Genomic DNA, 13,088 nt, shown 5'->3' with positions numbered 1-13,088 from the left:
TTTAGCAGGACGAGAACAGGGTGAGTGTGAAGGAAACCTCTCTGAACAAATAAGCCAGCAGTAAATTTCCAAAAACCAGTCTAGATAGTTCTGCAATGCGAATGAGCACATTCTTTAATCAGATCTTTCTGCTTATGATTTTGTACCACTGTGCCTAACTCCTAAACTAGTTCAAATTTTTATATACAACTAGAAGAAAGTCACAAGATTGCCTTCTGCAGTGCGCGGTTAGGGTTAGGGTTGAAGCTGATGCTGCTGGGAGGTGATCACTAGTGAATGTTCCACACTGAGGGACTGTGTGGTAAGTGTCCCCTGATTAGTATGGAACAGCCTGTTTCTCTAGTTTGCATGAATGTGTCCCAACAAGTTCTTATCTACTTTGTTCTGTAGGCCTCAAGACATTAATAATGATTTTCCTTTCTCCCGTTCCTCCACTCAGACGGCCTCTCCCCAGCTAGAGGAAAACAGTCCAGACCCACAAGGAAATGGACAGTCCACGATGGGGGCTGTGGGAGAGCTGCGGCATCCACACAGTGACCCCAGTGAGCTGCACTGGGACGGGGAGCCGTTGCCTCGCAGCAGCCCGCAGCCTGCCCGTGTAGGCGATGGGCACGTGCTAGTTCTTGTGGTGGGTCTTCGCCCATCCTGAGGGCTCAGGGGTTTTGGTGGCAGATAGGAACTTATTTATAATGAGCTGACTGATAATTGTTTTATAATTCCATGGTGATGATAGCTCAGGGAAGGTAAAGATCATTATTGGAAGTCTGAGTTGTTGGATGTGGGAATTATCTCACTGCTCTTCATTTGCTCAAATTGGAGCAGGTTCCAGGAACTTGAACTGAAACACCTATTTACCCACAATCCCCAAGCCTTGATTTATGTAGATGGAACTGTGGTTTGGGGCCTGTTAAGGTATTTGTTTCTATAGGAAATACTTGTATGTGGCACTAGGCTTGGTGAATCACACTTTCTGAGCTTCACACTCTCTCCCTTGTCATCCGTCCTGCTCAGGTTATTCTCTAGCACAGCTCCGGTTTTTGTTTTCTATACAAAGCCATCACGGTCCTGTCTCCCAGAGGAATAAGGGGTATTTTTCTCTTTGAGAATCAAGAATGTGGCCGCACCAGTGACTGCACAGCTATCTTCATGCCAGCTAAACTCGACTGCTTCCTCCCGTGCCTGTGCCTTCACCATCTCTCCTGCTCCCTTCACCCCACCCCAGACTCCAGCTCCAGGGTTCTGCAGTTTCCTTCTCCATGGACTCTTCCTATTTTGACCCACGTGGACTGCCCTGTGAGTACAAGCTGACCTTTTCTGGCTTGAGCTCTGGTTGGTATGGGCTTCTTAATAGCAGGAACTATCATCACAGGACTAGACCTCCATGTGATTATAGCCTGCGGAGGAGGAGGCAAAGAACACTAACCAGCGAAGGACAGGGCTTAGACACAGAAAAGAAACCTTCTGGGCATTTGCACAAAGCTGAGTATACGCATGCTGAAGTTTCTAACTAAACTGTTCGACTGCCTTCACGGTGTCTGCTGCACTGAGCCGTTTAGGTGGGGTGAAAAGACCAGAGTTGACGTGTCTGAGGAGCCACAGCAAGCCTTAGTTCAATGTGTAGGGGAAACGTAAATAAAACAGATTTATAATAATGCCTCTCATTTCTATGGCAGAATGTTTTTTTCCCCAATGTGTGGTGTGCTTCAGTGGTAGGAAAGCTTGAAATCTCTACTTCCCTATTTCAGACGGTGGTAAGTGAGACGAGAGAGAGCTACATTTATTACATTATTTTGAAAGAGAATTTATTAGGTACAGCCAAACTGGATAATCCCATTTGGCAAGGAATGTAAAATTTCTGAAACTCAGGCCTTGACCAGTATATTGGAAGATAAAACCAACTAAAGCATTATGAAATGCATGTTTTATTTGCTTCTGTTGTTTCTATCTTGGGTTCACTGTCTCATTTAATGATTTTTAAAATCTTGCGCCCAAAGTTCATTTTGCATAATTATGAAGTAGACAAGCATGTTTATATTTATGTAGAATATTTGCGGTATAGTTTTTTGTTGTTTGTTCTCTTAAAAGATCACTATATTTACATAAAAGTGAAAGTAGCAATGTAAAAAAAGAAGTACAGATTGAAGACCTTGATTCAGATGAGGAAGAAAACAGTAATGTACATAAACATTTTACTCATCTGAACACTACAAAATGGTCATGTATACCTCAACGATCCAACATTAGAACTAGACCAGAAAATGTTATGAAGTTTTTGCCAGGGATGAAACCTACTAAACAGAATGCCAACACTGCGAATCAGTGTTGGAAATTGTAATGGACAGTGTGCTACAAGACGTTTTGAAATATACTAATAATGAAATTCAAAACAAAATTCTATATGCATCAATAATAATACTCAAAACTATATTTTGTCATGATACCACACTATTTGAACTAAGAGCCTTCACAGCCGGACTTCACATTCTGATCCTCAGAGTCTAAAGGCTGTATGGAGAAGTGACTGATGTGGCGTGGAGATTTTTAGGATAACAGTCACGAGACCTGGCTTCCTTCAAAACTGCCTACATTTTGACAACAAAAGGACCCACCAACAAAGAAGAAATCTGATTATTTGACTGCTATTCACTCATTTTTTGAAAGCTCTGTTTTAAACTGTACTCAATGTATATACTATCCAAATACATAAAAACTGATGAACAACTTGCATTGTTTCCTGGTTGTTGAGGCTTTCAGCACAAGTAAACCTTCCAAGTACAGTATAAAAATATATGCCTTGGTCGATGCAAAGACAATTTACACCTTGAATTGAGAAACTTATCCTGTGGGGCTGGGGATTTACCTCAGCGGCACAGCGCCTGCCTGGCAAGCGCAAGGTCGTGAGTTCAATTCCTGGTACTGGAAAAAAAAAAAAAAACACAAACAAACAAACAAAAAACATGGACCCTTTAAGACTTAAAGCGAATCTTTTGGGGCTGGGGATTTAGCTCAGTGGCACAGCTCCTGCCTGGCAAGCAGGAGGTCGTGAGTTCGATTCCCAATACCAGAAAAAATAAACTAAAATAAAAAAAATAAACCTAGAAACTTATCCTGGAACTCGGTCACCAGGTCTTTATTCATGCAGTAAACTGCACAACTTTGTGGTTGCACCTATTTCAAAAAGCAACCCAAATGCTACATTCGACAATTGGCTCTCTAGGTACCCACTGATATTACATTTGCTAAAAGGATACCATTTGACCAACCCAGGAACTATTCACAAGAACAAAGTGAAGATTGCTCAAAATATGTTGTAGTTCACAACAAAGGAATGTATAGTACAATCTGGATTTCAGAAAAACGTAACATTGGCCTCCTATATGAAGAAGAAAAATGAAGTAGTACTGATACTGTCAACATTACACCATGACGATAAAACTGATAATGAAGCTGGGTGTGTGGTGCACACCCGCAACCCCAGAACTGGGAGGGAGGCAGGATGATCCTGTGAGTTCAAAATCAGCCTGTGCCACATAGTAAATTCCAGGCTAGCCCACATTACACTATGGTGAAGAAAAACAACCAAGTAATATTGATACTGTCAACATGACACCATGATGATAAGATTGACAGGCTGGGCATGGTGCTGCATACCTGTGATCCCAACACTCCGGAGGCTGAGGCAGGAGAGGATCCTGTGAGATCAAGATCAGTTTGTGCTACATAGTGAGTTAAAGGCTAGGCTGGACTATATAATGAGACCTTGCCTCAAACAAACAAACAAAAAAGATTGACAGTGAATCCTCAACACAAATGAAGCCAGAAATTCACATTTTACAACAAAACAAAAGGTGGAATACATGTTGTTGTCACTCAAAACACAAAGCACTGGCCAATGGCTGTGTCCTAAACATGTCATAGTTTACAAAGAAAATAACAGGCACGAAGTATCAAGGAGAACTTGTCTTAAGAAGATTGGGACTAGAATGGATGAATGATTAATGACAACACAGGGAGAACAGTATGTATCTACCCAAAGAACTCAGAAGAATTCAGAAGCAGACTAGGGAACAGACAGGGGAAACATCGCAAGAATCTCCTAAGAAAACAGGAAGACCAGCAAGGTGTGAGGTATGTCCTGCTGAAGAAGACGGCCAACAAAACACATCTGCTCTCAGTGCAAGCAATATTTATGCACGGAACATGCTGTTCTCATGTGTGAAAACTGCCTTAGGTGTGATAACTGAAGTAAAGAGTATTTCGTGGTAGATTTGTTTGTATTTTCATTGTAGTTCACACAGGAATTTATCTCTGCTGTTATTTTCTAGATTTAGTAAGCAAACAGTTGACGTAGAAAATTTAGACGTTTATTCTAAATATTCAGTATGTATTTAATATTTTATTTTATTGATATTTTATTTTCCTGTTTGGTACACATTGTTTAATAAAACTCATAAAATTAACAATTCATAAATAGAAATACTTCTAAAAAATAAACATGGGCCTTACATACCCGCCATAATGTGCCTTTCAAAATATTTGCCATGGTTCGCCCAGCTACATAACACAGGTGTGATGTGTTTATAAGTGCTATAAGCTATTGCTGCCATTTGCTGAACATCTTACTAGCTAAAAACATACTCCACGTACTGACTCTTCTAGGTAATAATTCAGATGTACATCTATTTTGTCTTGGTGCTCTTTTCAACAGATGTTTAGTCAACGTTTTACTTATTTCTACATTAATCTCTTCAAGCTTTGCAGCTGGGTAGAGGGTCAATTTGATTGGTGTGCATTTTGCTAGAAACTACTTGCTGCTTTCAGGTTTGCGTACACAACGCTGCCTGTGGACCCTCACCACACTTTTAAGCTTGCAACGCCTGTACTACATCCCCTTCTGCCTGCTAATAGCAATTATAACTGCTCATCCCTCATTTCCTTCATCAAACCTAAAAAGAATTTCTCTATATTCTGGTCTTTACAGAGACCAAGTCTATAAACTTATTTACAAATTTTAATTTTCTGTATGTTTTCCACCTCTTTAGTTTTTAACTTTTCCTTTTGTTGGTTCATTTTTCTGTTTATTATTTTTCTAATTCCTTTCTAATTTCAACTAAGTTTCCAAACTAGTCGCCGTGCTCTTTTCTTTCTTGTCTAAACTTCAATCTCATGTATACCAACGTAACAATTCTCATGTAAACAGATTCACAGTTGAATTATCTTATATGAAAGCAGCAGAAAAACATCATACATGTGACGGAAGAAATCACTGAAATGAAATGGACGTTTTGAACTTACTGACTGGCTAGGTCAGACCCCATCTTACAGCCATCATCTGCCTCTTCTTCCATCTCTGAGTCCACACCATTGTCACCTTGTAAAAGAAATAAATTCTTGAAATCACGTTTATAAAAATGTCAAAATTACTAATCGTTTCACAAAAAGTGACACATAGTAGACAACTCTGTAACTGTTAAGACTATTATATTTTCAATTGCTTATTTTTAAAATTAGTTTTTTAATGACTTTTTTCCAGTCCCTCCTCTTTTTCACATAATACAAGAAGGTGTGTATACACCTAGAGACTATATTCTTAAGTATACATCTGTTTCCAGAATTACAAAATCCATTAAACTAGTTTACATTTCAGAAAAATCCTTTCTAGCCAAGTGTGGTGGCACATCCATTACTAAAGCTACTTGGGAGACTAAGGCAGGGGAATCACAAGTTTTGAGGTCAGCCTAGGAATCTTATTAAGACTGCTCAAATTTTTAAAAATTAAAATCAAAAGGACTGTGGAGTGTAATGGTGTGCGTCTGCAATCCCAGCATTCCAGGGACTAGGGCAGGAAGATGGCTCTGAGTTTGAGGCCAGCCTGGGTTACAAAGTAAGTTCAAGGCCATCAGCCTGAGCTATACAGCAAAACCCCCATCTCTAAAAACAAAACAACCAAAAAAAAAAAAATTAAGAAGACTGAGCTGGATGTGGTGGCTGCATGCCTATAATCCTAGCACTCAAAAGCCGGAGGCAAGAGGATCGCTGCTGAGTTTAAAGCCAGCCTGGGCTACATACACTACAATAAACCTGCACTACATAGTGACACCCTGTCTCAAGAAACAAAAATAAAAACAAACAAAATTAAAAAGGCTGAGGATCTAGTTCAGCGGAAGAACCTAGAATGCAAGAAGCCCTGGGTTTAACCCCTAATACACAAAAAAAGTTGCTCTCTAGGGAAACCAGAAGTTTCTAGAGAAACTGAAAATCTCTATTATTTGTTTCTTCTGTGCCACAAATGGTAAAATCCTTGCAGTTTCAAAAGAAAAAAAACCTAAAACTTCAAAATTCTAGTAGTGACAATATCACCAAGCACAGTCATACTTGAGGTGGGCATATAAGAGTTGGCAAGTTGCAGAGAACTCTTCCAGCTCTGCATTTCGGTTTTACCGGAGAAGAAATAATATGCCATAAATAAGAAAAGGCTATACAGAACGTGAAGCAGAGCTGGGAGTGCTGGTACACACCTGTAATCCAGCAATCGTGGAGGCTGAGGGAGGAGGCTCACAAAGCCCAACCTGAACAACTATAGTGACTTAGAAAGGGCCCGTCTCAAAATAAAAAATCAAAAGGGCTGGGGATATAGCTCACTGTGCAGGCCCTGGTACTCTATAGTACCACAAAAGTAATTAATAAATAAATAACAGAAAAAAGTTAACTTCTTTTAAGGAAATTCTTTGTAGTCTAAGTAGTTTTTACAGCATTCGTGATAAATATTTTTTCATTTCATTTTATTGCAGTGTACAAACATGCTCTTATCTACATACTCAAGTTAGAAAAACTATACATCTAATTTATTACTGAGATTCTATTCTAATAATGTAAATTTTATTTCACAGTACAACAAAGACATTCTTCAATGATTACCCAATAATGTAAATCAACAGGAGAAAGAATACCTCAAGATTAATGATGAATATAGTTTATTAAGTTACCAAAGTATCCAGAATGTAGAAATATGTCTTCTTACCCTCAAGAATCTTCAAGATTTTTTTTTCAGACAGGAGCTCTAACTGTTCCTGGCACAGTTTTTTAATTTCTTCTATTGAACAGTTCTAAAGGAAATAACATTTTTAAAAATTGCATTTATGTACTATAGCCCCAATGTAAACTAGGAAACTGCAATCGTAAGAAAAACTTTGGTTAGCAAAATGTTACAATAAAACAAATCAAAACCTCACGTGGAGTCACATAAATCTTCTCATGTGATGAAATCTGAAAAACTGCCAGTCAACATAAACATTTTAGATTTGACAGAAATACATAAAGTCATGTTTATCTTGAAAAACAAACTAAAGTGTACAGTTTCCCTGCTACTTTTTAATAGCAGTCTATTTATGCTACATAATTCTTCTAAAGGTACTCAAGTCCTGGCTCTATGTGCTTTAGATACATGATTTTGGGCTTAACTTGTCTAAGACCTATTTCAGAAATAAATGTATGAAAACCTTATGCATGCAATGAAATATACGTTATTACAAACCACCACTGGGTACTGCTACACATAAGCATACTATTTCTTAAAGCACCAGCAAGATTCATTATACCTCCAACTCAGTTGCTACCACGTCCTGCATTGAACAGAATCGTTTCCTTTGAGTCAGTGAATACCTTGCCTTAACCTTCCTTGGAAATCTTTAAATATGCAAGGCCACTTACAGTTCTCCAGGTTCTTTTTCTGGTATTTGTAGCTTGTTTTAGATGAGAACTCCAATTACAAGCTGCAATAAGTAAAATGACTGCTACAGCGAACACTACCTCTATGCATGCATGCAGTCTACCGCTGCAATGAAGTACCTTTAACACATCGGGAAGCATCTTCTGTAACTTCTTCTCTCCTATAATACAGAAGCACTGCTGGAGCATTTCTTTTTTGTCTGATATATAGAAACTAACTGGCTTTAATGACACAGTCAGGTCCAGTCCACCCTCTTCAAGGTCGCTGTGCTCTGCCAAGAATAACTCTTTCTCCAAAGCTGGCAAAAGATACTTGGTTTCCTAAAATTGAAAGAATAACAAACTATTAAACAACACTATTTAAAATAGAGTCTGTATACAGTATCATGCACTTTATTCAATCCTTCTTCCAACACTTCCAAAACTGTATTGTTTGCACATTTATCTAAAATCATAGAAAATATTTAATAGATCAATATTCTTTGATTTTTACTTTCCACTCTGCAAATAACAGAAGGAATAGCTATAAAGGGAAGAGAAAACCAGGCATAGCTGTGTATATAGTACTTGTAATTCCAGTCATTTGAGAGGCTGGGGCAGGAGGATCCCAAGTTTGAGGCCAGCATGGGACACTTAGCTCAAAACAAAGTTTCACCAGACATAGAGCTCACAGCTGTCATTCCGACACTCAGAAAGCTGATACAGGCAGATCACAAGTTCAAGTTCAGCATAAGCTACACAGTGAGTTCAAGGGCAGGCTGAGCTACCTAGGAAGAGCCTGTCTCAAAAGCAAAACCAAAAAACCCAGTAACAACAACAAAAAATCAAAACACTGAGGATAGAGCTCAGCATTAGAGCACGTGCCTGGCACACAGTGAGGATCTGGGTTCAATCCCCAGTACAGAGAAAAAAACAGAGAGGGAAAGGGAGAAGAACGAAGAAAGGAAAGAAGAGAGAGAGAGAACATTTTACTGAATGAGTAACATATACTAACACTGACTAGTTCCTACAATTTTTGACTTTTGAAGAATTAAGACATTCCTGCAAGTGAGCACTCATTCACAAGTTTTATGTATCCACTGTCACTTTACTGAACTAATACAAAGAAATGGAACAGCAACAAAAATGTTACAAATCACAAATATACAGCAACATAATGTTTACCAGAAGCTATTTTAAAACTTTATATAATCATATTCAAAGTAACCAAATTATTTCAGTAATTTAAAACATTTCTGACAATTTTACCAAGCCTCTCCCAAAGCTATCCAGTCTGTCCAAATCTGTCATAACAGTGATCTAAACAAGTAGGATTTTTTATGAATTACAGCAAGCCATTTAGGTGGACTTTCTACATCTGACTGAGGTCTCTGGTTTGTGTACTATCAGCAGAACAGAATTTCTAAAACAGGAAAATAATTATACTTGCTTAAACCTTTCAATGACTTCCCACTGTTGGGTAACAGGACCTACCAGATGCTTCTCGCTCATCCTTGGTGTTCTGGACATAATGACCTTCTTTGAATTACTCAGATATAACCTGTTCTGCTCCCCTCATTTCATATAAGCACAGCTTGTATACACACTCTCCTCCTGTCTATGACAGTGTTTCCTCCTCTTCCCTTACACCACACTATACCAACAAAATTAACAAATTCTAACACTTGTCAGATAGCAAATTCAAAAGTCATTTCCTCGGGAAAAGCTTCCCTAACCATACAGGTTATGCAAATTTCTGTTATGTACTCTAATGGAACTGTTAAAAAGTCAGCTAAAATAGGCCAATTAAAAAAGTAAAAAATAGCAAGGAGTAGTGGTACATCCCTGCAATTCGAGCACTTGGAAGGCGGAGGCAGGAGGACTGCCATGAGTCTGAGGCCAGTTCGGATTACACAATGAGTTCAAGACCACTGTGTACCCAGCGAGACTGTGTCTCAAAAAAAACTAAATGATTAATGAATTTTTTAAAACTGGCCAATTTTTTAAAAATTGCAATAATTAGACTGAAAAGTAAAGTCAGCTCTTGTTCTAAGAGCTCATATTGTAATGATATAGAGGAAATGGAACTTTTACTCCCTACATTGCTAGTGGAAACACAAAACGATACAGCAGCTCTGGAAGGAAAATGGTTTGGCAGTTCCAGAAGAAGTCACCAGTAAGGTCCAGCAATTAAATGCCCGAGAGAAATGGAACCACAGGTCCACATAAAAGCTTTACAGGAATGTTTATGGCAACATTACTCATAATAGCCTAAAGGTGGAAACAAACTAACTGCCCATTAAGAGATAAATGAAAGCATAAAGTGGAGTAGTCATATAATGAAATAGTATGTAGCGATAAAAAAGAATGAATCTTGTGCGGTAAGGGAACAAACCTGTGTGCTACAACATGGACAAAAAATAAAAGCATGTTAAATGAAAAAGCCAAATACAAACTACAACATACTGCATGACTCCATTTAAAAAAATGTCCAGAATAAGAAAACCTATGATATAAGGAGCTGAATAAAAGACCAATAGTAGTACACAGAGAGACAGATCTTCTGCAGATGAGAAGGGGACCAAGAGATGGAGAGATGACGGGGGAGGAGGAGAAGGAGAATTTCGATGTGTTATGCACATGGACTGACTCCCCGCAACGAACACAATCATTAACGAACATGTACTAGTAAAAATTTAATTTTTTAAATAAAGGAAGAAAAATCTATAAATCTATAGAGACAGGAAGTAAATTAGTGGTTAGTAGGGATAAAATAGGGCGGGGTATTAGGGATGATCATTAAAACGTATGCATAAAATATTTTTAAATTGACTATAATGATGGTAGCCTAATTCTGAATACACCCAAAACCACCGACCTGTACACCTGAAAGGCTCAAGTATACAGTATAACAAATGTATTTCAATAAAGCTCTTACCAAAAAAAAAAAAAAAAACTCAATACACAAAAGATATTTTAGCACTCAGAATTTTGAGGCATTATCTATGTGCCTAACATGCAATGACTTTTTCCTTCAAAAATACACTTATTTCTCAGGGCTGGGGATATAGCTCAGTGGCACAAGACCTGCCTGGCAAGCACTAGGTCCTGAGTTCAATTCCCAAAAAAATGTCCAGAATTTAAAAAACAAAACAAAACAAAACACCTATTTCCCATTAGAAGTTAGATTTAGTGCTATCTACAAATGTTTATAGCACTTAACACTGCTGATCTCTTTATCATAATAAAGATTATGAAAGATACAGAAACTTTAGTGATATCTAAAATTCAATCTAGAAGGGGGTGGCCCAAATGAATAGATCTACAACTATTAAGGAATATTTTTAGAAATGGTTAAAAAAACTAATCCCATAAAAAGACACAATACTCACATAACTATGGTTCAATGGTCAAGTTCTGACAAATATTTGAGAAAAAGATTATAAACTATTCTCAAACATAGCAAAACCAAAAACAAGAAAAGATAATAAAGCCTCCTAAATCCATAACACAAAAACTACAGGCTGATGTAATTTAGGAATACTTACACATAACTCAAATACTGAATTCCAACTGCATATAACAAACTTAAGTCAACAAACCAAATACAATTTATCTCCACACCACAAAGACAACTCACATAACCTCCAGTAAGCCAGATGAAAATTTCCCTAATCCGGCGAAAGTTATCTTCCAAAACCTCTCTCTCCAAACCCACTTATTGATCGAACATTACAAATGTTCCCATTTTTAAAAATTGAGGAAAAAATACCTATTATCTCTGCTACAGTTCAATATTACACTAGAAGTCCTTGATCATGCAAAACAAACAAAAATATGAGTGCTGAAAAAGACAAAGCTTTTAGCAAAAATTCTTGTGAAAGTCAATTTCAAGCAAAGAGTGTGGCTAGATAAAAGAAAATCATAAAAATAAATTGCTTTCTATGCTTCTACAAGTCCCAATTTAAAGGTGAATGTTAGAAACTATTAGGAAACAAACTACAGTCGTTTTATAATCTTGGAATAGGAAAGAGCTTTCTAAACTACAGGGAAAACCTAGGAGGCAAAAGAAAATATTAGCTTTGACTACAAAGAAATCAAGGGCTTCTGTACACCCTGAACAAAATTATATTAACGTTTGCAATACACTGTACACAAAAGTTTAAAACCAAGACTTCGGGCAAAGATGTGTAATTTCTGAGGGAATACATGGGGAAAGGATGTACACAACTCCACAAGAAAGAATCAAGTAACAAATAAAAACTTAAGTGTTCAATCTCGTTACTAATTAGGAAAATATGAACTAAAACAAATGCTATGATTAATTTGACTCATTAGTCTGATAAATCCTTAAAAATGGGTATCAAATTTTAGTGGCTATCAAATGGGTATTCTGGCACACTGTTTGGACTATAAATTAGTGAAGTCTTATTGAAATGTATTTACTAATACTAGGAGTTATTAAAATAAAGTGCCATATGTAGAAAAAAACTATCGCAATGCAGTGGGGTCCGATTCAACAGGGGGTTATCAAAATAAGGCTGATGTGTAAACTAAATACACATACCTAACAAAGGATAATGACCGGGCGTGGTGGCGCACACCTGTGATCCCAGCACTCGGGAGGCTGAGGCAGGAGGACTGCTGCGAGTTCGAGACCAGCATGAGCTACAAAGTGAGCTCAAGGCCAACCCGAAATGCATAGCGAGACTCTGCCTCAAAAAGACAAAAAAAAAAAAAAGGATAATGAAACGAGGTTGCACGTGAGCTACTACTACCGTGGAGGCACGAAGAAGGACTTCCACATTTTTGCCTGCATTTCTGTGCATCATGTTAAACTACAAAGTATTTTTAAATGGTATGGTGACATCAACGGCGCAGAAAGAATACAACTTGGCAGACGCGGGTACTGGGGGCGTGAACAGTCCCGCGACTACAGGTAACGAACGCTCCTTAACTTCTTTGGGCCGCAGCGTTCTCCCGCGTGATGTGAAGGTAATCGCAATCCAAAAGGTGAAGAGGAAGCAAGCCGTCCGGCTCACAGGGCACTGAAGTCGAGCTCCCGACCCACACGCACTCGTCGGGAAGAGCGGGGAGACCCGGAGTGGGAGGCACCGAAGTTTACGAAGAAAGTACGCGTCCCAGTCAACCCAAAGGCGGAAGTTCAAGACCCCGGGGCGCGGTCCCGGACTCGGGCACCCGAGCCTGCAGGGGCCCCTCGGGACCTCGCGCCAACAACGCGCTCCGCGGCCCCGCGCCCCGCAGCCCGCCTCCTCCCGAAAAGCAGCCGCTCCGGGAGCGCGAGGGGAGCGCACGCACCTGCTGCAGGGAGCCCGAGACGCTGGAGGACGAGTCGGTGCTCCTGCGCTTCCGCCGCTCCC

At 38.9% G+C, this 13,088-nt stretch overlaps 1 protein-coding gene across 1 annotated transcript in view; it reads right to left on the bottom strand.

The window, feature by feature from the left end:
• The window catches only part of Caap1 (caspase activity and apoptosis inhibitor 1), a gene marked incomplete in the record, with an annotated part of 55,551 nt that overhangs the window by 42,053 nt on the left and 410 nt on the right, over nt 1-13,088 (bottom strand). Inside the window, 4 exon segments of the mRNA XM_013523025.1 lie at nt 5,296-5,371; nt 7,022-7,106; nt 7,849-8,049; nt 13,027-13,088. Coding sequence (XP_013378479.1) covers nt 5,296-5,371; nt 7,022-7,106; nt 7,849-8,049; nt 13,027-13,088 — 424 coding nt within the window.

This window comes from Chinchilla lanigera, unplaced genomic scaffold (genome assembly GCF_000276665.1).
Source record: "Chinchilla lanigera isolate Chin_1 unplaced genomic scaffold, ChiLan1.0 scaffold00071, whole genome shotgun sequence".
NCBI classification, from domain to species: Eukaryota; Metazoa; Chordata; class Mammalia; order Rodentia; family Chinchillidae; genus Chinchilla; species Chinchilla lanigera.
This window is presented reverse-complemented; position numbering and strand designations above follow the sequence as displayed.